Here is a 23,852-nt window from a genome sequence, read left to right as displayed (position 1 = left end):
TAAAAATACAAAAATATATATCAAGTGCTTTAAAACCATCTTGTTGGGCTTCCTGTGAGCCCGGCTGCGAGTGCTTATCCTCAGACTTGAAAGAGGGAAGTATTAGAAGTGTTGGAGAGTCTCCTCTGCACTTGATGCTGCTTCTCTTCCAGTCGCGTCAGCTCGCCGACCACTGAGAGGGAGGCCTCCGGGATCCTAGAGCGGCTCGGCAGCTGCCGGGGGCGGGAGTCTGCGCAAGTCGCCCGCTCTAGGCCGCCGGCTGCCTGCAGTCGCTCGGTGGGTTTCGTGTAGTGGCGGTGCTGCCAGTGAGTTTCCCGTGACTTTGGCCTAGGTTTTGTGGGAGCCCCGAGGTGAGCAGTCTTGGAGGAAGGGAGAAAGCGCGTTCTAACCCGGTCGCCTCAGCTCCGCTATTTCCCTCCCTTCCCAGCCCCCTCCTTCCCGCCTGCTCTCGTACTCCGACCCTTGCTCTCTCCCTCCCGTTTCCTGGCTGCCCTTTCTCCTCCCGCTTCCTCCATCCCTTCCTTTCTCTCGCTGCGCCTGGCTGAACCGACTTCCCTGAGAGCCCGCGACTTGCGGCGAGGGCGTCTCCAGGCCGGCGTCCAGGGTCCAGTGCCCCCGGGCCTTGGAAGAGCCTCGAGGACCGGAAGGCTCCTCAGCAGACAGGGCTGACTTTCTGGGGGCAGGGTGGAAGGCTACAACCGTATTTTCTCTTAGCCCTGTGTCCCCAGCTCTCTGTGAGCTTTTGAGGGGGGGGCGTGGAGTGGGGTGGGATGTTGCGCGATTGGGGTTAGACTTGTTGTCAACATTATATGAAGTTATAGTGAAAAGACGAAGTTGAGACAAAATGGAGGAACTGGGATTAACAGGACTCAAGGCTAACCGCATTTTTCTTGCTTCTGTATGAGTTGGCTAAGCTTGCAAAATATGTGATATCTTTAGAGAACAGGGGAGAACGGAATTTCCCCAACCCATATCCTGTTATGACATACCAAGGTCTTACTGCCACCCCCACCCTGCTTGCTTAAGCTGATAAGAAGAAACTGCCCGCGTTACCCCCATCCCAAACCCTTACCCAGTAACCATTAACATATCCAATAGAACTTTAACACGACTAGATATGCTAATGCTGTGGTTTTGAGCTTTAAATATCCAGTAAAGCTGATGTTCGGGGCCGTTCTCTCTCTCTGCATCTCACTAGAGGGTGCTACTGAGACGGCCCATTTGCAAATGAAATAAACTTTCCTCTTGCCTTTGCATCGATTGGAGTGGAGTCTGTGTTTCTGGGGTCCGGTTTGTGGGACGCCTGCTTAAGGAGTCTTACAATAGGTTGGAGGGTGGGCGACCATAGAGGTGAAGTGCCATTCTCAAGAGTGCAAAATGTCAGCTGATCACTGTTAGCCAGTTCGTTGAATGGAAAAAGGCAGAGAGGAATAATTAGTGTAATTTTGAGTTTGGAGCAAAAGTTTTATCCAGTTAGGTAGCAACATTGGGGTTTGTTGCTAGAGGTTCAGATAGTGTCAGCCATCGGCTATGTTCTTCACACCTTAATCTGAGCTTTGAAGATGGGATGGGCTTGCCTTTAGAGACGGGAAGGGTGTACTTTGTCACACTTGCAGAGGAGACAGAACATCCCTGTTGCTAAGATACAGAGTGTCATAGCGACAGCAGCTGCTTGCAATAATAATGGCATTGCCAGGGCAGAGCTTCTGCTGTCCACTGTATCTCTTCCAGCTCCAGCAATGTGGACTTCTGTGGGTGGTAAAACATACCTGTCAATGATACTGTCGTTTTTCCAAATTTCTGATTGAGCTTCTATTCCTTTTTCCTTATCTAATTCTGTATTCCTTCATCTGTGTCTGTGAAATTCTTCGATTTCTGCCTTATTTTCCAATTTAGTTAAGTATGAAGTCTTTCAAGGTAGAAATTCTGTTATTTTTATATCCCAGATTCTGTTTTAGATACCTTTATAGAGGATACTTTTTTTAAAAAGATGTATTTATCTTATTTGAAAGGCAAAGTTACAGAGGCAAAGAGAGAAAGAGGTCTTCCATCCTCTGGTTCACTCCCCAAATGGCCACAATGGCCAGGGCTTAGCTTCTCTGGAGCCAGGAGCTTCTTCTGTGTTTCCCACGTCGGTGCAGGGGGCTTAAGGACTTGGGCTATCTTCCACTTCTTTCCCAGGCCATAGCAGAGAGCTGGATCAGAAATGGAGCAGCTGGGACTTGAACCAGCGCCCTTATGGGATGCTGGCACTGCAAGCGGTAGCTTTAACCCCTATGCGTCAGTGTGGGCCCGGAGGCTACATTTAAATAGCCATTTGGGTCAGGTATTCATTCCAGTAGCTCTGTGATGTATCATGGTACAGGCTGAATGAAAACATTTGATGTGGCTGCCATATGATTGGTGTGTGCTGGGATTACCAAACATGTAGGAGAGCCCTCGCTAAGTCTGCATCACAATACATTACTTTAGCAGCTGGGAATAACATCCGTTTAAAAAGTCTATGTATTATTTCAGGAATCAAGGCCAGAGGTGTGAATAAGGTGTCAGCTCTAAAGGGAAGATTTTCCAAGGATGCATCCGTACCACAAGGTCTGTGGCATGTATAATGAGGATACTTTACAGATTCCTGAGTATGGAAAAGTCTCTGAGTATAAGGATCAGTTAGAGAAGCCGGAGGGCAGGCCCACAGAAGAAAAACAGTATAGATGCAGTGAGTGTGGAAAGAAATTTGCCCAGAGCTCGGGCCTCCTTCGACATCGGAGAATCCACACTGGTGAGAAGCCCTACGAGTGTGATCACTGTGGAAAGGCCTTCAGTGTACGCTCAACCCTCACTGTGCATGAACGAATCCACACTGGGGAGAAGCCCTACACTTGTAACGAGTGTAAGAAGGCCTTTAGTGTGAGAGCACACCTGATTATACACCAGAGAATCCACAATGGAGAGAAGCCCTATGAATGTAATGAGTGTGGCAGAGCGTTTAGTGTGAGCTCAGACCTGATTAAACACCAGAGAATCCATACTGGGGAGAAGCCGTACGCATGTGATGACTGTGGGAAGGCTTTCAGCGTCAGCTCAGCGCTCATCAAGCACCAGAGAATCCACACAGGAGAGAAGCCATATGAGTGTAAGGAGTGTGGGAAGGCCTTCTATGTGAACTCAGCCCTGATTAATCACCAGCGGATCCACTCTGGAGAAAAGCCCTATGAGTGTGGGGAGTGTAGCAAAGCATTCAGCCAGATCTCAACCCTAATTCATCATCAGAGAGTTCATACTGGAGAGAAACCATATGAGTGTAATGAGTGTGGGAAAGCCTTCCATGGAAGCTCTAATCTCACTAAACATCAGAAAAAACACGCCAAAGGAAAATACCAGTGACTTATGTGGTGAGGATATTCCCCAGGCCTCTTATTGCATCAGATGTTAGCACCAAAAGAAGAGGATGGTGAAAGTTTAAATGTATCGATACTTTGTCTTTAGGAATGTTGATGTGAAAAGTCACTGAAAAGTGACTTAGACTAAGGCCCTGAAATCATATCTACTTCTCAGAATGAAGTTTTACAACTCATAAGGTAAGGTCATTTAAAAATTACATACTGGGGCAGTTAAGATGCTGCTTGGACTCCCACATCCTGTATTGGAGTGTCTGTTCCTGGTCCTGTCTCTGCTTCCAATTCTAGATTACTGCTGATGGGCACCCTTGAAGGTACAAATATTTGGATCCCTGGCACCCATGTTGGAGATCTGGATTGGCTTCTTGGCTTTGACCTGGCCCAGCCCTGACTGTTGAGGGTATTCGGGGAGTTAACCAAGCAGATGGAAGATCCCCCTCTGTCTGCTGTCTTTCTCCACCTCTCCACCTTTTAAATAAAATGGAAATGAAAGAAAATTATAGTGTAGTTTGCATTGGTTTAGTCAGAGAAAATAACTAATTTAAGCATTGTTTTTATATTTCTTATGTGCAGACCTTTTATTGTTATTTTGCTGCTTCCAGTTTTATAGATGAAACATAAATTTTGAAGTTGGAAGCAATGATGATTGGTTAGATAGGGAGCAAATATCGTATTTGAGTCTAGAAATATAATGCATGATCTTTCTTTGCCTTTGATGTAGCACTATGTGTTTAGCCATGATTAACAGAATTAGTGCCCTTTGGTGGAAGATACATGATCTCTGATACAAGAATACAAGATATAAGAATCCCAATAGATAATTCTTCAACATTGTTTTTGCTTAGTTAGCAGATTCCCAGGCTTTTTGACTTATGGGTTAATAAATAAGCCTCTGAACTTGACTGAGGTTCATGAACAACAACAACAAAACCAGAAAATCTTCCAAGAAACTGCAGGTATCTCTGACTTCTGACCCTTGTGTTTAGTGTTTCTCGTTTGTAGTGGAATATGGAAAGACTCAGATGAGAATATGACGCTCCTGGGAGCTGTGCCTGAGTGGGCGTTGACATTGATTTTAGGATGACTTTCAAGGGTTTATTTAAGTGACAAAGTGATACTTGAAATCCACCTTTCTCTCTGTCTCTCTCTCACTGTCCACTCTACCTGTCAAAAAAAAAAAAAGATACTTGAAACCTAATATTAGCCAGGAGAGCCTAGATTTAAGAGATGAGTTAATGAATTAAATTTGGAAAAAAATGTTTTTACTACATCTGTGGGAATTCCTGTAGAGCTGTGCCCTGGACCCGGGACCATAGCCTAAATTCTTAACCCTAATCCTCAACCCCTATATCTGCAGATGAAATTCAAGAGAGAAATATGGGCTTTCAGATTACTTTGAAAATTATTTTTCTGTTTTAACTATGATTTTTCACCCCTTGGTAACAGACTTGAAATTCTTTTGATCCCTGAAACTTAACTTGTTTCAAGATGAACACCAAATGGATAGAAATCGCAGATTGCTGTGGTCCACATTATGAATAGAACATTGCCTGGGAAGGTAAAAATGTGTTCATTTCTCAGAACGGGACTTTTACTGCAAAGGGATGCACGATTTCCCTCAGGTTTTCTGTCCTCACTTCAGGCAGATCAGCTGTAACACACTGGGCTCCATGACCCCTGAGATAACTTGTGGCCATAGGCAGTGAAGTCACAGGCATTTTAAAAAATGTCTTATGAAGACCGTGGGATTAGGGTAGTACCCACCACCCTCCCCAGGTATATTTAGGCCTGGAAGTGAAGGTTGAAGGCAGGGAAGGTTGTTTCTGGAGTTCAGTTTGGGGAAGTAAAACCTCATGGAGCAGTGCATGTTTGAAGAAGCAAAGCATACACTTACAGGCAGAAGGGAAGGGCCTCCATGAAACACCAGGAAGTTTTCTTGGCTAGGTTGAAAGTGTGAATTACTTTGCAGTGCTTCTTTCTGCCTTTGGCGACTGAGGGAGACTTTGATTTTCTCCTTGATCTTCCCTGTCACCTCATTTCTACACTGTTATCTTTTAAGGTTTGTTTATCTTACTAACCCTAGCTATCGCTATCTTGGTTTGTCTAGGATGGAGGTTTGCGGGCAGAGTCTTTAAGGGAAGAATGTCCTGGGATCACCATTGCAGCGTTGCCACATCCCACCCCAAACCAACACAGCTGTAAATATTCAGCAGTGAGTGCTTCTGAAGAATTTAGTGTTAGAGGGCCAGGATACATGTATATAAATGGCTAGTCCTTTGGAGCTCAGTTTAAGATATTTATTTTAAGGTATTAATTTGGTTTTGGTTGGGTCTTGTTTAAATGAAGAAAGCACCCTACTCACAGGGGACTTAGAGTTTATTTGGGAATGGGGATAAAAGAGTCAATAGAAACTGTAATTTCAGTGTGGAAGCCACCAGTGGCTTTGTAGAGCATGTTGCACTGAAAAAGGCTTATCAGCATCTCATAAAACTGCTGAAAAGGGTTTGTAGAGGATGAAATCTTGGAGAAAACGATGAGTTCTTCAACCACATGGGAAAGGAGTGAAGGAAGGCACGGCAGGAGGAGCATGTGGGAAGCACACCCATGTGAGGGCAGAGAAGGACATTTTCAGTGACTGATCGTAGAATACATACACCAGAGAATATTTTGTCACGACACCAAGAAATTGCTTGTTAGGCTAAGTGTGAAACATTCTTTAGGCCAGTGTTTTCCAAACACTTTTTGCAGTAAGAAATGCAGTTTACATTGTAACTCAGTGTACCATTTTTGGGAGAGACATTTTGCTCTTTTACATGTCTTCCTGGATGGGCCAGTACTACAAGCACATGGTAGCTCTTTTAGTCTGGCTACTTCTTGGCCTTGTTTGTGCAGTTGGTAACCTTGAGAGATGAGGCAACATTTCTTGAACAAGGTATAGATTAAATTACTGCTTGCTTTTTGGTCATTTGGTGTTTTTTTGAATAATTCCCAACTGAATTTTTATACATACTATAGGAATTTACATATTCTGAACATGAGCCCTTCTCACAAGAAATGTAAATACCACTTCCAACTCTGTAGCTAGTGTTTTTATTCCCTTTCTATGTTCTTTGATGGACATCAACTTTTGATTTTAAGAGAGTCCAGTTTATCAGCCTTTTCCTTTTATTGAACTGTGTGCACCATGTACCCTTTTGTATCTGGCTTATTTCTTTCAACACTAAGTGAAATTGATCCATGCTGTGAGATGTAGTTAGTTCTCCCATGAAATTTCTAACTCACTGAAGCATTTTGGTTAAGAGAGTATGTTTAGGATTTTGCTTTGATAATCTTGCTTTACATGAAATTAAAAGTGTTATGAAGCTTCCCTCTAATTTCAGATACTTTAAGCAAACGTTAGATAAATATTGGCTTGAGGTTTACAGCTGAATTCTCTAATAAGGTTTTGTGGTCACATGTTCTGTGTAGCCACCTCGGATCCCTTTAATAATGATTTAGGGGATAGACACATGAGCAGGTCCCCTTTACTCTTGCTCATACTTCAGGCCAACATGCTCCAGTATGAACAATAGTGGTAGATGAATTTCTTGTAAAGCCAGTTTATTCCTCAGGGGGAAATCTTTAGATCCTTATCACAGGGTACTTAGTTGGGATTGTAAAGGTCACTATCAAAAACTATGAAAGAGACTACTCTAGAAGATGTTTAAAATAAGTTTTACTTGGTAGTTTGCCAATTCATTGAAAAGTCTTAGATTGAGCTCTGTTGATGACTGATTTCTAAACAAATACACTTTCATTTTGTTAGCCACTTCCAATTCTTCCTTTCTTCAATGTCCCATAGACCACATTATTTCTTTCTTAGGACAGTTACCTTCTGTTTTGCTTTGTATTTGTCTCCATTGTCCTACTCATTGGATAATGAGTTCTTTGCAAGGATTATATGTGACTCCTTATGCATTCTCTGCAGCCTCTAGTGCAGTGAGAGGACTTGAGATTCTACAAGCCAGCTTGGGCTAATCAGGATCAGCTGGCTTTTTATTAGATAATTACCAATCTCCTACATTTCTGTGGCTTACAATAACAAAGGCTGGCTTTTATTTATATTGTCTGTCAGTTGTGGGTCAGTTGCAGCTCTATAAAACATTCTCTGCATTCTAGGATCTAGACTAGAGAAATAGTCCTACCTTATGGATATGCTGTTCCTATTGCAATAGAAAAAAACAGTGGTAGGTCCTTGTGATGGCTTTTTAGGCATCTATCATGTCCACTTATATTTTGTTAGCCAGAACAAGTAGTTAAGTTTGCTGTTTATATAGTGGGCAGAAATAATTTTACAATAAAATTCACAAAGTATTCCCACTATGATAGACAATATTCATGGCATGCTTTCTATGCTAGGACTTTTTTTTTTTTTTTTTTTAATTCCTGAAGCTCAGGGATATGTTTCCTGCTGGCCTGCAGCCTCAGCTTCTGTTTGCTGGTGTTTTCTTTTCTTTATTTCTTTTTCTTTTTTAAAGATTTTATTTGTTTATTTAAAAGGTAGAAAGGGGAAAGGGAGCGGGAAGGGGGAGGATTGCGGGCGGGAGGGAAGTTATGGGAGGGGGGAAGCCATTGTAACCCATGGGCTATACTTTGGAAATTTATATTCATTAAATAAAAGTTAAAAAAAAATATAAAAAAAAATAAAAAAAAACATAAAAAAAAAAAAAAGGTAGAATTATAGTCAGAGGGAGAGAGAGAGAGAGAGATCGTCCATTGCTGTTTCACTCCCCAAATGGTCACAACAGCCAGAGCTGAGCTGAAGCCAGGAGCCAGGAACTTCTTCCAGGTCTCCCACATGGGTGCAGGGGCCCAAGCACTTGGGCCGTCTTCTACTGCTTTCCCAGGCCATAGCAGAGAACTGGATCAGATGAGAAGCAGCAGGGACATGAATGGCACTCATATGGGATGCCAGCGCTGCAGGTGGATGCCTAAGCTACTGTGCCACAGTGCCAGCCCCTATGCTGCGACTTTTTATGAATATCTTTTATGTAGTTTTCTCAGTGAAAAACAATGTTACAAGATAGATACGATTTCTCATTTACAGTTGAAAAAACTTTGGGAACAGAAACATTAAACATCTTTCCTAAGATCACAAAGCTTGGAAATGGTAGTGTCAGGAACTAAAAAGCTAGAAGTCAGGTTGGTAACCTGTTCTTTTAACCACTATGCTGTATTATGAAAGTTTTAATGGGAAGGTTATGTTCATGGGCTTTAAGAGCCAACATGGAGGGATCAGCATTGTGGTGTAGCAGATTAAGCTGCTGCTATCAATATGGGTGTTGATTCATGTCCTGACTGTTCCACTCCCAGTCCAGCTCTCTGCTAATATGCTTGGGAAAGCAGCAAATGATGGACCTGTGCTTGGGCCCCTGCACCCATGTGGGAGACCCAGTTGAAGCTCTTGGCTCTTGGCTTCCTTGCAGCCATTTGGGGAGAGAATTTGCAGATGGAAGAGCTCTCTCTCTTTCTCTCAAACAAACAAATGAATGAATGAAAAGTTACACAGAGAGAGGGAGAAAGAGAACGGGAAAGATCTTCTGTCTGCTGGTTCACTCTCCAAACGGCTGCAATAGCTGGGGCTGGGCTATGCCAAAACCAGGAGCCTAGAACTCCATCTGAGTCTCCCACATGGGCGCACATGCCCAAGGATTTGGGCCATTTTCCACTACTATCCCCAGGTACATTAGCAGGGAGCTAGATCGGAAGTGGAGCAACCTGGACTCAAATTGGTGCCCATATAGGATACTGGCATTGCAAGCAGCAGCTTAACCTGCTATGCCACAATACCAGTCCAAACAAATCTGTCTTTAAAAAAACAATGTATTATACTAGTAAAACTCTTTTTTTTTTTTTAATGGATTTTTTTTTTTTTTTTTTTTTTTTGGACAGGCAGAGTGGATAGAGAGAGAGACAGAGAGAAAGGTCTTCCTTTTTGCCATTGGTTCACCCTCCAATAGCCACTGAGGCCGGCGCATCTCGCTGATCCGAAGCCAGGAGCCAGGTGTTTCTCCTGGTCTCCCATGCGGGTGCAGGGCCCAAGCACTTGGGCCATCCTCCACTGCCTTCCTGGGCCATAGCAGAGAGCTGGCCTGGAAGAGGGGCAACCGGGATAGAATCCGGCGCCCCGACCGGGACTAGAACCCGGTGTGCCGGCACCGCAAGGCGGAGGATTAGCCTGTTAAGCGACGGCGCTGGCCACTAGTAAAACTCTTAAGGTAAGATTCAAGAGTACTTGATCTCAATTTGTCTTTTCCTGTAAATAACTGTAATACCAAGGCTAATGCTAATCTTCAATTTTAAATCCAGGATATTCTCTGGTATCACTTCCAACTTTTTTTTTTAATCTTTTTTTATTTTTTTAAGATTTATTTATTTGAAAGTCAGAGTTACAGAGAGAGAGGAGAGGCAGAGAGAGAGAGAGAGAGAGGTCTTCCATCTGCTGGTTCACTCCCAAACTAGCTGCCAACAGCTGTAGCTGTGCCAATCCAAAGCCAGGAGCTTCTTCCAGTTCCCCACACGGGTGCAGGGGTCCAAGGACTCGGGCCATCTTCTACTGCTTTCCCAGGCCATAGCAGGGAGCTGGATCAGAAGAGGAGCAGCCAGGTCTTGAACTGGCGCCATATGGGATGCTAGTACTGTGGGCCAGGGCTTTAACCTGCTGTACCACAGCAGTGGCCCCTTTCTTCCAACTTTGAGATTTTTTTTTTTTTTTTTTTTTTTTGACAGGCAGAGTGGACAGTGAGAGAGAGAGAGAGAAAGGTCTTCCTTTACCGTTGGTTCACCCTCCAATGGCCGCTGCGGCCGACGCACCGCGCTGATCCAAAGCCGGGAGCCAGGTGCTTCTCCTGGTCTCCCATGGGGTGCAGGGCCCAAGCACTTGGGCCATCCTCCACTGCACTCCCGGGCCACAGCAGAGAGCTGGCCTGGAAGAGGGGCAACCGGGATAGAATCCGGCGCCCCAACAGGGACTAGAACCTGGTGTGCCGGCGCCGCAAGGTGGAGGATTAGCCTATTGAGTCGCAGCACCGGCCCCCAACTTTGAGATTTTATAATGTCTCCAAGTAAATAGTAGGATGTCTTGTGTATATAATGACCTCTTATTTCATCTGCTGCTTTCTATGTTATTATGTTTACAAGAGACCTTGAATAATTATTGAGTCTCTTTCCTATTTTCTTCCTTGTATTTTACTTCTATATTACTTTAATGATAATTAGCCACCATTAATCAAGATCTACTATGTTAGAGGTACTTTATGTAGCTCTTTAGGTAAATTATTTCCTTTCAAAATATAATACTATATTAAGAAGGAAAGCTGAAAATGTGTAACACTTTAAATTTCCATTTTGAGAATTTTTTAAAAAGAAAGAATAGGAAAATAGACCCAAAGAAAGCAGAAAGAAGAAAACATGAAGATACTTTGGGATGTCCGTGGAAAGTGGAATTAAAGAGATGTTTATTTTGGTGCAAAATTTTTGAAATCTGTGTATACAGTGGGTATTCATGAAAAATGTGTATCATGAAAAAAATCATGCATAAATTTAAAACTTTCTTACACCAAAATAAACTTATCAATTATGTATTCTTACTTAGGTCTTTCATATTAAAGAGCTGTGTTTCTCTCTGTGGGTACTGGCTATGTTACCTTTGAATCCCTCTCACTAGTTCTGGGGGAAGGATGCTAATTGTGTGATCAACTTGTGTTTTCAGATGGTGACTCCTGGCCTTGAATAAGAAGTCTATTTGAAAGCAGAGTTTTCCACAAGAATTCCAACGCAGGATGATGCCCAGGAGTCTAGATGGGAACATTCCTGAGGGGATCCACACTGGAAAAGTCCATGGGTTTCTGATTAGTTTAAACAAGTGAGTGAGAGAAAGAGAGAGAGAGAGGGAAGGAAGCCCTTTATAAAGCACAACCAACCTTACCTCACACTAAGTCAAGTACTGCTGATAAAGGGACCTGAGCCATCTGGGGGGATTTTCTCCGAAATTCAGTCTCTCAAAATGTTCTGAGAATTGAAAACCTCCATTCAGGTTGTTCACAATTCTCAACCTCAGTGACTGCACTAAAAGAAGTAGACTTTTCATTGCAAAGTGAGTAGAAAAGTTGTTCTGAAAATACCTCTTCCTAATCAAGCAAACCCCGGCACACCAGCAGTCCCTGCTTAAATACTGCTATGACCAAACTGAATGAAACCCAGTAAGTGTTCTCAGTCTTGATGTACCTTTACTGCAAACCCAAGTCCCATTAAACAACAAGGAGGTCATCTGGAGGGGAGTTTTGTCAGAGTAGAGAGTATGGCAAAACTCAGGTACTGCAGTGATCTTGTCAGCCATCACGAACCCTTCTGGCTGTCTTCAGTGTAGGAGGCCTTGGAGTGAGCTCAAGTCTCATTAAACTTAAGCAAGGTCATTTTGCACAGGAGTCTTAAATATAAGAGACTCTGCTGTAGAGATCTCTTACCCAACGTCAGAGGACACACAACAGAAATGAATCTCAGTAAATACATCAGTATCTCAGTAAATACATGTAGCAAAGGACTTTTTCACACTAAGCATCGCCAGTAAAAAGAAAAAGCATATGTTCACTTAAAAAAAAAAAAAGATTTCTTTATTTGAAAGGCAGAGTACAAGGGTAAAGGAGAGATAGAGATCTTCCACTGGTTCACTCCCCAAATGACCGAAATGACCATGGCTTTAACTGGCTGGAGCCAGGAGCTTCTTCCAGGTCTCCCACACAGGTGCAGGGGCCCAAGGACTTGGGCCATCCTCCACTGCTCTCCCAGGTCACAGCAGAGAGCTGGATCAGTAGTGGAGCAGCTGGGACTCAAACCAGCGCCCACATGGGATGCTGGCACTTCAGGCCAGGGCTTTTTTTTTTTTTTGGACAGGCAGAGTGGATAGTGAGAGAGAGAGAGAGAAAGGTCTTCCCTTGCGGTTGGTTCACCCTCCAGTGGCCGCTGCGGCTGGCGCATCGTGCTGATCCAAAGCCAGGAGCCAGGCGCTTCTCCCGGTCTCCCATGCAGGTTCAGGGCCCAAGCACTTGGGCCATCCTCCACTGCCTTCCTGGGCCATAGCAGAGAGCTGGCCTGGAAGAGGGGCAACCGGGATAGAATCCGGCGCCCCAACCAGAACAAGAACCCTGTGTGCCGGCGCCGCAAGCTGGAGGATTAGCCTGTTAAGCCACGGCGCCGGCCACAGGCCAGGGCTTTAACCCACTGGGCCACAGCACCATCCCTCTTATTATTGCACTGCCCTATTTGTGTAAAAATTTTAGCAACCTTATACAAAAAGCCTAAGCCCAAGAACAGATGTACATGTGCATATACATACATGCACACACATGTATGGGTAGAGGCTGTATCCCTTTTATGCTATGCTATTATAGCATAGTAGGCACTCAGAAGTATTTTTCTGCTACATTTCTCTTAAAGAAGACTTTCAGACTCAGAACAGAAAAGACAGAGTAGTCTTGTTAATATCAGTAAGTTGTATCTGTATAATGCTTTCTAGCTTGTAAAAAGTTTTCACATGCATCTCTTTATGTACTGTCAGAAACCGCAGCAAAGAAAAAGCACAGTAACCATTTCCTAATGAGTTTTAGTGTTTAAGACCAAGCTATTAGGAAATATTTAGGAAAAGTAAAGATTAAAGGAGAGAAAAGGAAATGGTAAACTTTACAGAGATAACAAAAACAAGATTAGTTTAAAAGAATTTGAAAAGGCTAGAAAAGATTGAGTAGAGAAACTACAGAACTTTGGAAAGATTTTAAATTAGGTTGAACTGAATAGGGGAATTAATAAAAGTAGAGGACTACAATTTGGCAAGTCCGTGATGAGAGTGGGAATCCAGAACGGGTAGTCGGAAATGCACAACACCACTAAGCTGGTGATAGAATAAAAGAAGTTAAGGATTTCTTTAAAGCAAATTCATTCATGACACAATCTGGCAACACGAGAAACTGATAATATATACTCAAGCACCAGGGAAGAAGATATCAGTCTTAGAAGAATACAAGTCAAAGCAGTGGATGGATATCACAAAATTCTTATTTCTTATGAATAACTCTCACAATTATATCTTCTTTTTTTAAAAAAAGATTATTTACTTGAATGAGTTACACAGAGAGGGTGGGGGGAGAGAGAGAGAGAGAGATAGGTCTTCCGTCCGCTGGTTCACTCCCCAATTGGCTACAATGGTAAGAGCTGTGCCAATCTGAAGCCAAGAGCTTCTTCCAGGTATCCCACATGGTTGCAGGGGCCCAAGGACTATGGGCCATCCTCTACTGCTTTCCTAGTCCACAGCAGAGAGCTGGATCAGAAGTGGAGCAGCCAGGACTCCAACCGACGCTCACATGGGATGCTGGCACTGCAGGTGGCAGCTTTACCTGCTACACAACAGCACTGGCCCCAATATCTTATCTTAGTACTTCATCAGGCCCAAGATAAGCAAAAGGTGAGAAACAAAATGTAAAGCATTACAGAAATAATATTAAAATTCATAATGTCTCATCTGACTTAAAAACTGATTGCCATTTACCTGAATGTGAAAGATTTTCCCTTAATAAATAGCAAAAGTAATGTGAACTTAGAGAGTTGACATTGACTGAAGTCTGGAGTTTGATGGAGCAAGTCTAACAATGGTTTAATGATAGGGATGCTGTGTAAGGCATTTGTATTATAAATGCTGTCCTAGTGAAGAAATATGTTTTCCCCATCTCTACTCTGGAAATTCTGTGTACTTGGCACACACACACACTAGATTGAGCCAGAATCTAGAACCCCAAACAATCAAACAAAAATACAAATGGCCTTAGGAATTCTTCAGAAATCTAGACAAAGATTTTTCTGAGCTCTGCAGGTCATTTACTGAAACATTTAGTAAATGTTTATTAGCACCTATATGCAAGGCACAACAAGGAGCAAAATACTTCGTGGATGTGACCAACTTGTGAAGGATTCATTATAGGCAAAAAGAATGGTAAGAGCAGCAGACTTCCCACACCAGAGCTATCCACTGAGGAGACACAAACGCTGGCTGAGGGCACTTAGCTACTCTGGAAGGCAATTTAAGTTCAGTGAGTAAGAACAAACTGTTTCAGGCGCTTCCTCTTCATACAACACTCCATAGCTTCCTTATCAAATGAGTATTTTCCCAGTCATGTTGCAGGGGACAGAAGATACTGCATCTCAGCCCCCATTTTTTTTTTTTTTTTTTTTTTTAAGATTTATTTAGTTGAAAGGCAGAATTACAGAGACAAAGGCAGAGAAAGAGAGAGGTCTTCCATCTGGTTCACCCCCCAGATGGCTGCAATGGCAGGGGCCCAAGCACTTGGGCCATCTTCCACTGCTTTCCCAGGCCATAGCAGAGAGCTGGATTGGAAGTGGAGTAGCCGGGACTCAAACCGGCACCCATATGGGATGCTGGCACTGCAGGTGGTGGCCTCACCAGCTACACCACAGTGCCAGGCCATCAGCCCATATTTTCTAACACGTAATGATGTGTGGTGGTAAATAAAGCCCCAGACCACACTTTGTAGTCAGGATAGGCTGGGCCCCAGGGTGGCCTCAGCTCGATGAGGAATGAGCACCTACTGTGTCAAGCACAGCATGGATCACTGCGATGGAATTCTCTTCCCTACATGGCTTCGCTGATGTTGAACAAGGTATGAGGTTCGGGTGAAGCCTTTTCCACATGTGTCACACTGATAGGGCTTCTCACCAGTGTGGATTTTTTGATGTTCAAGGAGGCTTCTATTCCATGTAAAACTTCTCTCACATTCACTGCATTTGTAAGACACAGGAGTTTCGACATTTTCCCACTGGCCTTCCACCCGACTCTGGCATTCCCAGGCCTCCCCATGCTCAGGTTCCTGATGGTTTTTATCACCATGGATCCTCTGATGTCTCAGGAGATGGGAATTCCGCCTAAAGGCTTTGCCACACAAGTTGCACTGGTATGGCTTCTCCCCAGTGTGAATTTTATGATGTTCAAGAAGGCTGCAGCTTTGGCTGAAGGTTTTCCCACAGTCCTCACACTTGTAGGGCTTCTCCCCAGTGTGGGTTCTCTGGTGCTTGATAAGGTTTGAACTGTGACTGAAGACCTTACCGCATTCCTCACACTCATATGGCTTCTCCCCAGTGTGGACTCTCTGGTGAATAATGAGGGCAGAGCTCCCAATGAAGGTCTTCCCACACTCTTCACATTCGTAGGGTTTCTCTCCAGTGTGGATTCTCCTGTGCTTAGTCAGGCCTGAACTCTGAGCAAAACTCTTCCCACATTCAAGGCAAATGTGCCGCCTCCTCCCTGAGGCACTTCTCGGCTTTCTCTGCAGCCTGCTCTCCGGCTCACCAGCTTGTGCACCTGTAGTAACCCGGGCAGTGTCACCACCCAGGTGCCCTGGTGTCTGGCTGGGCTCCTGTTCTGGATGTGGCTCGGCTGGAGGCAAGTCCCTGACCTTGGTCTGTGCATCAGCACCTGGAACAACAATGCCATGGAGGAAAGCGCTGTGATGAGTTATGGGGCAAGCATGACAGAGGTCTATACATAGGTCAAGGATAAGGCTTTAAGTGCACAATCAGGATGAGAATAAAGTGGGGAACAGGGGTCCCAGGGAGGAGATCTGAAATGGAAATGGGGACATCAGAAGATGCGTACATCTGGAAATGGCTAGAGTAAAAGAAAAGAGGTGAGATTAAAGGGCTGTGCCGGGGATAGAGTGGGGAAGTGTCAGCTCTAAGAATAGTAAGACAGCACCAAACACCTAGTATTAGATACTAAAAATCTGAGTAGCAGATGACAGAGTATGAATTCTGTAAGAGACGGTGAGAGTGGGGACTCAGAAATAGGCAGTGATCAATGGTACAGGCTGTCATCTTGGCTCTTATTCTTGGCAAAGGCAGGATCTCCAAACAGAACCAGCACTGACACTGGGAGTTATGAGCTGGAGACCTCACTATGCTTCCAACAAGCTATGTGACCTTAGACAAGTCAGACAATCTTCCATGCCTCTGCTCCTTCAACTCTTTAAGGTCAGGGTATGTAGTTAATTCCTGATTTCTCTTTCAACTCTCACACTGCTTGGCTCTTTTCCTGAGGTGGTCTGTCAGGCTTTCTCCTGAACATCATTGTCCACTTAGAGGGCACACAGAACAAGCCAGGCCCATTCTAAGGGCTGTCCCTACTTCATGTCACTTAAACTGACCAGGGCCCTGCAGAGTGGAGAAGAAACAGGGATAAGAATGGTTTAGGAACAAGTTACACAGCTAGTCAGCAACAGGGGTTCAGAAATGGCAGTACTGAATCCACACATACTCCAGTTTCTAACAGTGCAATGGGTTTTTAATGCACAACAAAAACCGAGATGCCTTCAGAGAGATCACTACCCAGCAGCCTTACCCGGGGAAAGTAGGCTGTCACAGTTCTGGATTTCATCTCTGCAGAGGTGCATCTGAGATGAATTTAGCTGTCTCCACCCAGGGGAGGCAGTCTGGGCCACATCTTCCATTTTCACGAACCCCTAGAACAGTAAGTAATGGCATCTGGTTCTTTTTGCCCATAATCATTACCAAAATGGGGTACAGGCAGAGAATGAATATACCTTTTAAAGGGCTCTTTAAAAAAGAGCCAACTTAACCATATCTCAATAACATCTTTATCATAAAACAAAAGAAATGCTACATACATTAGGAGAAATAGTTTCACAGAAACATCTAAACAGAAAGTGAACAGGGTCATTGTGGCAAAACCGTTTAAACCCTTCAAAAAAGATTTGGCATGTGCTTTGACAAAATGGGTGTGGGGGCTCATTTACATGAATGATTTTTAAAATACAATGACATCTAAGTCTGAGATGAGGGGGAAAAATAATATTACAGAGCCTCTAACACTGAGATCTTTAAGCAGAATATGAAAGACTGAGTAAGATTAAAATCTAGGTTAAATAAAAGATGGTTCAGTTTGTAACATGAATAATTTTTGACTAGAAATACACATTTTATTTATCCTTTCAAGTCTAAGTTCTTTAAGAGCAGAGGCCAGGTCTTTGTATCACTCACCAATAGCACAGTGCATTGTACTCTAACAAATAAACCCACCATCACAACAAAACCTTCAATTCACATTTGCTGAATTGTCCTCACTGACTTAAAAGAAGGGGTGGGAAAGATCTGAGAAGCACAGAGAGCCCTCACCACAGAAAACAGGAAAATCCAAGTGGGTACCAAATTGAAGGCAGAAAATGATAAGCAACTTAGGGACAGATGAGAAAACTCAAATTCTACGTTTCTAGCATAGGCATGAAGAAGACTGGGGAAGGGGGAATCTAACGGGAATCCTAACAGCAGTGAAGGGTATGAGCTGTGGGCTGTGGGCTGTCGGGGGTGGGGAAAAAGGCAGACTCCAGCTCACCTGGGACTCTGGAGTGAGCCTGGCGCCTACCACCTTGTCTTCTCTGCAGCTCCCTCCCTGGGCAAGCCCAGGAACCTGGAGAACTAAGAAGGAAAGAAGCTCTGGATGAGATCTGCCCTGGTACGCAGTCTCCCTGCCTGTGGAATCCAGGTTCAAAAACTGGGTTAGTAAAATTTTGCCATGAAATTTATAGAGTTGTGTTCCTTTCCAAAATGCCTGATCTGTACCATCTCCAGTCCTAGGGCCTAAGGAGTCTTGGTATGCTCTTGCAGATACAGAAAACCCATGGGCAGAATCCTTGGTAGGAATGGTGAAATAAAAGCAACATAGAAACAAAGCTTTCCATTTTCAGATATTTCAGTCTTGACATTTGCTGGAAGATGGGGACTAAAGAGGGATGTTTTGGTTTTTGGATTTTTGTTGGCCTTATGTGGCTGCTGTTGTGTTTAGTTAGAATGTCTACAGTACCTCTTAGGGTGCTTTTGTGTTTGGAAAAACTAAAAGGGGTCCAATGAAGTTGGGCTCATAAAGGAAGTAGTTGGAGTCTGTTTTCATAGAACTTGCTCAGATCCAAGAAAGAAGTAGAGGGGAACTGTATATTTCTTTATCAGAAGTAAACTCTGCAAGGGGTGAAAACAAGCTGATTTAGGCAGGATCTTGGTTGGAAAAGGAAGACTGTGTTGGATGTTGATGTCCAAAAGTTGCACATTTCAGGAACCTGCCCAAATGTTCACTGCAGATGTGGAACATGCAAGGATTGTAGCTGACTGATATTCACCCTCTTCTAGTTTCAGATTCTTTATTTATAGCAGTCTTAATTTTTCTGGAATATTCTGGCTGGGTTTACAAACCTGCCTTATTTTCTTCATAGCACTCACTAATATCTATAATTCTCTATTTAAAAACAATATGAGAGGCAGAGTTACGTTGTGGGGGTTGGGGGGAAAAGAGGCAGAGAGATCATCCATCTACTAGTTCACTACATAAATGGCCACAACAGCCAGGGCTGGGCCAGGCTGAAGCCAGGAGGCTGGAACTCCAACCAGGTATTCCACATGGGTGCAGGGGCCCAAGTACTTGTACCATCTTCTGCTGCTTTCCCAGGTGCATTAGCAGGGAGCTGGATTGGAAGTGGAGCAGCCAGGACTTGAACCAGCACACATATGGGATGCTGGCATTGCATGTGGGGGTTTAACTCCCTGCACCACTAAGCAGGTCCCTATAATTCTATTATAAATTTATTTGTTATCCTCCCTACTGGAATGTAAGCTCCATTGGAGAAAGAATTCTTACAGTTGGCTCTATCCCTAGTGCTGACAACACTGACTACCATCAATTTATATTAAATGAGTGGAAACCACTGTGCTGTTAAAAACAATTCTTTTCAGATACCAATTTGAATAAAGTCTTATTTACTATGTCCATGTTTGGGAGAAACGTTTTCCACTACTGTTTGAAATTTCCCTTTTAGTCTTGAGTAGAGTCAATCAGTGATGAACACATAAAGTAACTGTTAATGGATATGTCTTTTCAGGGATGCCTCAATGGAACTGGATGAAGTCTGCAGAATTCAAACAGTCCAGAAGATAACACTCACCTCTGTTTTGTGAGGGCTGGGGTTCCAGATATTCATGCTTGAGAAGGAACTTTATCTGCTGGAACTGGCTGCTTTGTAACCCCTGAGCTGGTGTCAACAGGACCATCTTGCAACAGAGTGGTTCTTGCCCCTGCTCACCAGCTGGGACCTAGAAGTCATTCATTTATTTTTATTTATTTAACAAACACTTCTGTCATGATTTCTTTCCGCAATGCTTTGTATTTTCCAGGCAATACTGCTAAAATCTTTATGAATATTAACTCATTCAACACAGACAACAAAACTGTAAGTTACTGTTATGTAGATTTTTGTGATGAGCAAACTAGGGTAGAGTTTAGGCTGCTTGCACAAGTCACCCAGCTAAAAAGTAGCAATGCTAGGGTGACAGCTTGGGCAGGAGGACTCCACAGCCCATGCTCTTAACCATTGGTCTACACTCCCTCATCACATACAGTTGTGCTTTTATGAAAACTGTTTGGAAATTGCTGATAAATTCTCAAAGAATACTAGTATCTTCTCTGAAAAAAAAAGGAGAATAATATCTAGCCTACAGGTTTGTTGGGACCAGTGAGATCACAGTATGTGAAGTCTGTCCAGCACATGACATGTCTTCATTTTCTTCCCAGGACATTTATAGTTAAATTATACTTTTCAAGATACTTCTCCACGTGTACAGCTAAGAATCTCTCATGTCCTATACAAAGATCGAAGCTACGAGACTTGACATGACTGTTCACTGTCTCAGGGCTCAGGTGCAATAGTTCCAAGTCAAGAATCTTGGACTCCTGGCCACTAGTTGGAAGGTTTGGGCCAATGACCTCTGAGGGAAAGCGCAAAGGACACGGGATGAGACTGCCTCATTAAATAGGAAAAAAGACGGAGGTTCCAAATGGACTCAGCTTTTCCCTGAGGTTTGTAACCAATGTCCCATGGACTCCTTTCCAAGTGGTCCATGAATCTGATAGGAAAAAACTATTATTTTTCCTTTGATTATGAATGAAAGCAGAAAACCAGTGTGGCATAAGCAGTGCCCGGGACTCTGGCACCAATAGGAACCACAGGTGTTTTCACATCACATTACAGCCAGGCACATATGGTCAATGTCACTCACACATACTGCCACTTTGAAATCACCAGGCATTGGCCTGTCCCTAGGTCTTATTATTTAGTGCTCTAAGTTAAAAGCACACGTATCATGTTATGACAAACGTAGTACTTTTACCCACAGAATTCCAACAGCATTGAGTTCTTTTGGAATCGTCTGAATCTTCCTTTGTACTTAAAAACATTCCTCTGAGAAAGGGGAGGGCCTTCACCTACTGCCAGAGAGGTTCACAGCACAAAAGGAGATGGGGAGAGTAACGCCCTCCACTGGATCTGGAGGTTTCTGGAAGACACAGACCGCAGCGCTCAGATACTAAACCTGTTCTTTCTACCTGCGGCGTCGGCTCCTCCAGCTGCCTCTCCAAATACTCCAACAGCGCCACGACCTCCTCCCCGCTCTCTGGGCGCTGCCTGCGCACCCAGCGCTGCAGGTCCCCGGGCAGGATGGTCAGGAACTGCTCCAGCACCAGCAGCTCCAGGATCTGCTCCTTGCTGTGCAGGTCGGGCCGCAGCCACTGTCGGCAGAGCTCCCGGAGCCGGCTCAGCGCCTCGCGGGGACCCGTGGCCTCTGGGTACCGAAAGCCTCGAAAGCGCTGGCGGGAGCGTTCGGGGCCTGGAGCGGCGCTGCCAGGTGCGCTCACCTCCGCCGCCACCGCGAACGCTTCCTCCTTTTCCACCTTCACAGTCAGGAGCCCTGTCTGGTCCACGGCAGGCTGGGCGTCCGAGCCTGCGTTTTCTCTCAGATCGTTAGCCATCCTGAGCCCAGAGACTACTCGGGCCTCACTCTAGCTGCGAGCTTGTATCTTCAGAGGAGTCCTAAATCGCCGCTAGCCAGGAGAGCTGCAAGTGGTCCCCTGCTGTCATAAGAGGGTCCAGGACACCCCTGACGCGCAGCGCTGAGCGTGCTTTGGCAGCGTCCTCCTTTGCACCTCACCCTGAACCCCACAATAAATAATTTCAAAGGAAGTCCTCAGGGAGAACAAGAATGTTCTCTAGGAGGAGAAGTTGAGGCTGGGGCACAGGAAGCCTTGGTGGGACCTAAGGCCACTTCCTGGGCTCTCTAGGAACTTGCTCTCTGTGGTTTCCTCTGAATTAACCCCTTAGCGACCCTGTCCTTACTTCCACTCCAAGGAAGGGTAGTCAGGGGAAGAAAGGATGACAGGCCCTGGATCCTAAGAAATGGGCATGGCTCTTTAAATCCTGGAAGGATTTGTCTATGCACCCCCCCCCAACACACACACACACACACACACAAAGCATGCTTTCTGTTGCAAAGCTTGCCTAACCCAAGGGCATACACTGACCCTAAAATTCATCCAGAAAGCAGGATTTCCACAGAGCCCTGAGAACTTCGGCAGGAGGACCCTCAGTTTCTCTCCCAAACATCAAACAAGTGGAACCCATCACCAGCCACGAGCCGAGAGAGGGCGATGACTGCTCCCTTCTCCCTCTTTCATCTGCTGTTTTCGTTCCTCCTCTTCTAGGCCGAACTAACTGAAAGAAAGCGCTGTCCACCAGCTTCCCTGGTTCTCACCTCCTCTAAACCTGAACACATTATAGACACTAAACTGCCAAAGTAGCCATTCTGTTACTTTTACCATTTCTCTGGCAAAAGTAGGGAGATATCCCTTCCTCCCCCCAAAGCGTCCACCTTCCATGACCTCCTATCAGGCAGCTAAGCTCACACTGCTCTCCACTTGGAGAAACTCCCTAGGACCCAGCCTCTGAGACGCCAGTCCTCCTTTCTTTCTGTCTCTTCCCTACAGCCTTGCACCGTCACAGAATGCACACTCAAGTCAGCTTGCTTGAGTAGTCCTGGCTTCGCCACTTATTCTAACTGGATGATTTCGGCAAGCGACCTATTCTTTCCATGCCTGACTTTCTCAATCTGTACATGAAGATGGTAGTAGTAAATAGTGATGTCGTAGGCATTAGAAGAGATTTGATCCTGTTGTGAACATTATTATGTAACGTGATGCATGTGACAAGATGGGCCTATCCTAAAATAGAAGGATATACAAAGGATGACAAGGAAGGGAGAAAATTTAAGAAAGAGAAATCCCAAAGGTGTTGCAAAAGAAAACTGCAAAATATTGTTTTTCTTGATGAACTGCCATAAGAGGTACAGCCTCTACCATAATGCAAAATAAGCGAACCTGGATTAAATTAAGTTTGCGACTCCTAAAACTTTTGTATAGGAGCAAGTTAAATTATCAGTAAATTATCAGTTTTCATATTCATTACACATCCACATACGCAGGTGCGAGGTTGACTGCTGCCTTTGGTTCATGTCTATTCAGACTTGTTAATCTGTAACAGTCCCTTTCTCCTCTGAATTTTTTTTAAACGACATTGATTTGTTTAATAATCTGAGTCTCCTGTCCTATAGAGTGCCCCATAGTCTAGATTTGTGTAATTGCTTTTAAAAACTATCATTTAATTCCTATTCATTGGAGTCATCAGAGAGCTTTTAGAACAGTCTGATATCTTGGCTGCAAGCATCAGGAGCCAGAGCCTGATATGGAGCTCAGGTACTCTGATGTGGGACACTGGTCTCAACTGCTACTCTAAACATGCTTCCCAACTCTCTCTCTTTTTTTTTTAACCAATCCATTCCTCAAAGTGGTTGTGCAGCTGGTGATCTTGAAGCTCAGATAAATTTCCTCTGGCACAATTAGCAGGTTTCCTTAACCATTTGCTATTAAAGCTGCAGATTCCTTTAAGTCAGGCTTCCGTGCGTGCGACACAAGCACACTGTGCAGCTATCATACACGTTTCCTTGCTCCCCAAGTTCCAAGATGTTGACAGGATGGGCCCAGGTAAGTGCTGTGTACGGAGTGTGCTTGTGTGCTTTATTATGCTATGTACGCATAATAAAGAGTAGGCTTGCTTTCCATGAGAAAATACACACGCAGCATGATATAAAGAAGCCCAAAAGGCCTAAGGACTGTGGCTCTTAATAAGGCTTTTAAGAACTGGAGAATAAAGAACAAATTGTGAAAAATACATCATACTAGTATGTTAATAGGGGAAGCTGGGTGTGGAGTACATGGGAACTCTTTGTACTACTTAACAATTTTTGTTTTGTAAATTTGAAACTATTCTGAAATTAAAAACTTAAAAATGACTGAAATACTATGGCTTTTTTTGTTTATTTGTTTGTTTTGCTTGCTTAGGATGGGCATTAATTCATTGAAGAAAAGCACCCAATCGAATCCTGGCTGCTTCACTTCTGATCCAGCTCCCAGCTGACGGCCTGGGAAAAGTAGCAGAAGATGGTCCAAGTGCTTGGGCCTCTGCACCTTGC

At 44.1% G+C, this 23,852-nt stretch overlaps 2 protein-coding genes across 11 annotated transcripts; one reads left to right on the top strand and one right to left on the bottom strand.

Moving 5' to 3' along the window:
- The first annotated feature begins 230 nt into the window (after nucleotides 1-230).
- Nucleotides 231-19,448, top strand: LOC133754368 (zinc finger protein with KRAB and SCAN domains 8-like). 8 transcript variants are annotated; one of them, XM_062184872.1, is made up of 7 exons: nucleotides 231-350; nucleotides 2,518-3,389; nucleotides 3,484-3,575; nucleotides 3,684-4,351; nucleotides 4,842-4,953; nucleotides 5,503-5,607; nucleotides 11,146-13,101. In XM_062184872.1, exon 2 carries the CDS (start codon nucleotides 2,575-2,577, stop codon nucleotides 3,379-3,381), a length of 807 nt encoding a protein of 268 aa, XP_062040856.1. In that variant the 5' UTR covers nucleotides 231-350; nucleotides 2,518-2,574; the 3' UTR covers nucleotides 3,382-3,389; nucleotides 3,484-3,575; nucleotides 3,684-4,351; nucleotides 4,842-4,953; nucleotides 5,503-5,607; nucleotides 11,146-13,101. The 8 variants fall into 8 exon arrangements, with proteins under 8 accessions (XP_062040856.1, XP_062040842.1, XP_062040839.1 ...); XM_062184858.1 differs by adding an exon at nucleotides 9,327-9,652 and having other exon boundaries at nucleotides 2,518-3,575; XM_062184855.1 differs by having other exon boundaries at nucleotides 2,518-3,575.
- On the bottom strand, nucleotides 15,036-21,571 carry LOC133754337 (zinc finger protein with KRAB and SCAN domains 4-like). 3 transcript variants are annotated; one of them, XM_062184804.1, is made up of 5 exons: nucleotides 20,878-21,571; nucleotides 19,442-19,589; nucleotides 17,845-17,927; nucleotides 16,834-16,954; nucleotides 15,036-15,912 (listed from the first exon to the last, which is right to left on the bottom strand). In XM_062184804.1, the coding sequence occupies exons 1-5, from the start codon at nucleotides 21,298-21,300 to the stop codon at nucleotides 15,050-15,052; spliced, it is 1,638 nt and encodes a 545-aa protein (XP_062040788.1). In that variant the 5' UTR covers nucleotides 21,301-21,571; the 3' UTR covers nucleotides 15,036-15,049. The 3 variants fall into 3 exon arrangements, with proteins under 3 accessions (XP_062040788.1, XP_062040795.1, XP_062040789.1); XM_062184811.1 differs by having other exon boundaries at nucleotides 21,187-21,571; XM_062184805.1 differs by lacking the exons at nucleotides 16,834-16,954; nucleotides 17,845-17,927.
- Between the last annotated feature and the right edge of the window lie 2,281 nt (nucleotides 21,572-23,852).

Source organism: Lepus europaeus, chromosome 3 (genome assembly GCF_033115175.1).
Source record: "Lepus europaeus isolate LE1 chromosome 3, mLepTim1.pri, whole genome shotgun sequence".
In the NCBI taxonomy this organism is placed as follows: Eukaryota; Metazoa; Chordata; class Mammalia; order Lagomorpha; family Leporidae; genus Lepus; species Lepus europaeus.
The sequence above is the reverse complement of the archived record's forward strand: the minus strand, read 5'-3'. Positions and strand labels throughout refer to the sequence as shown.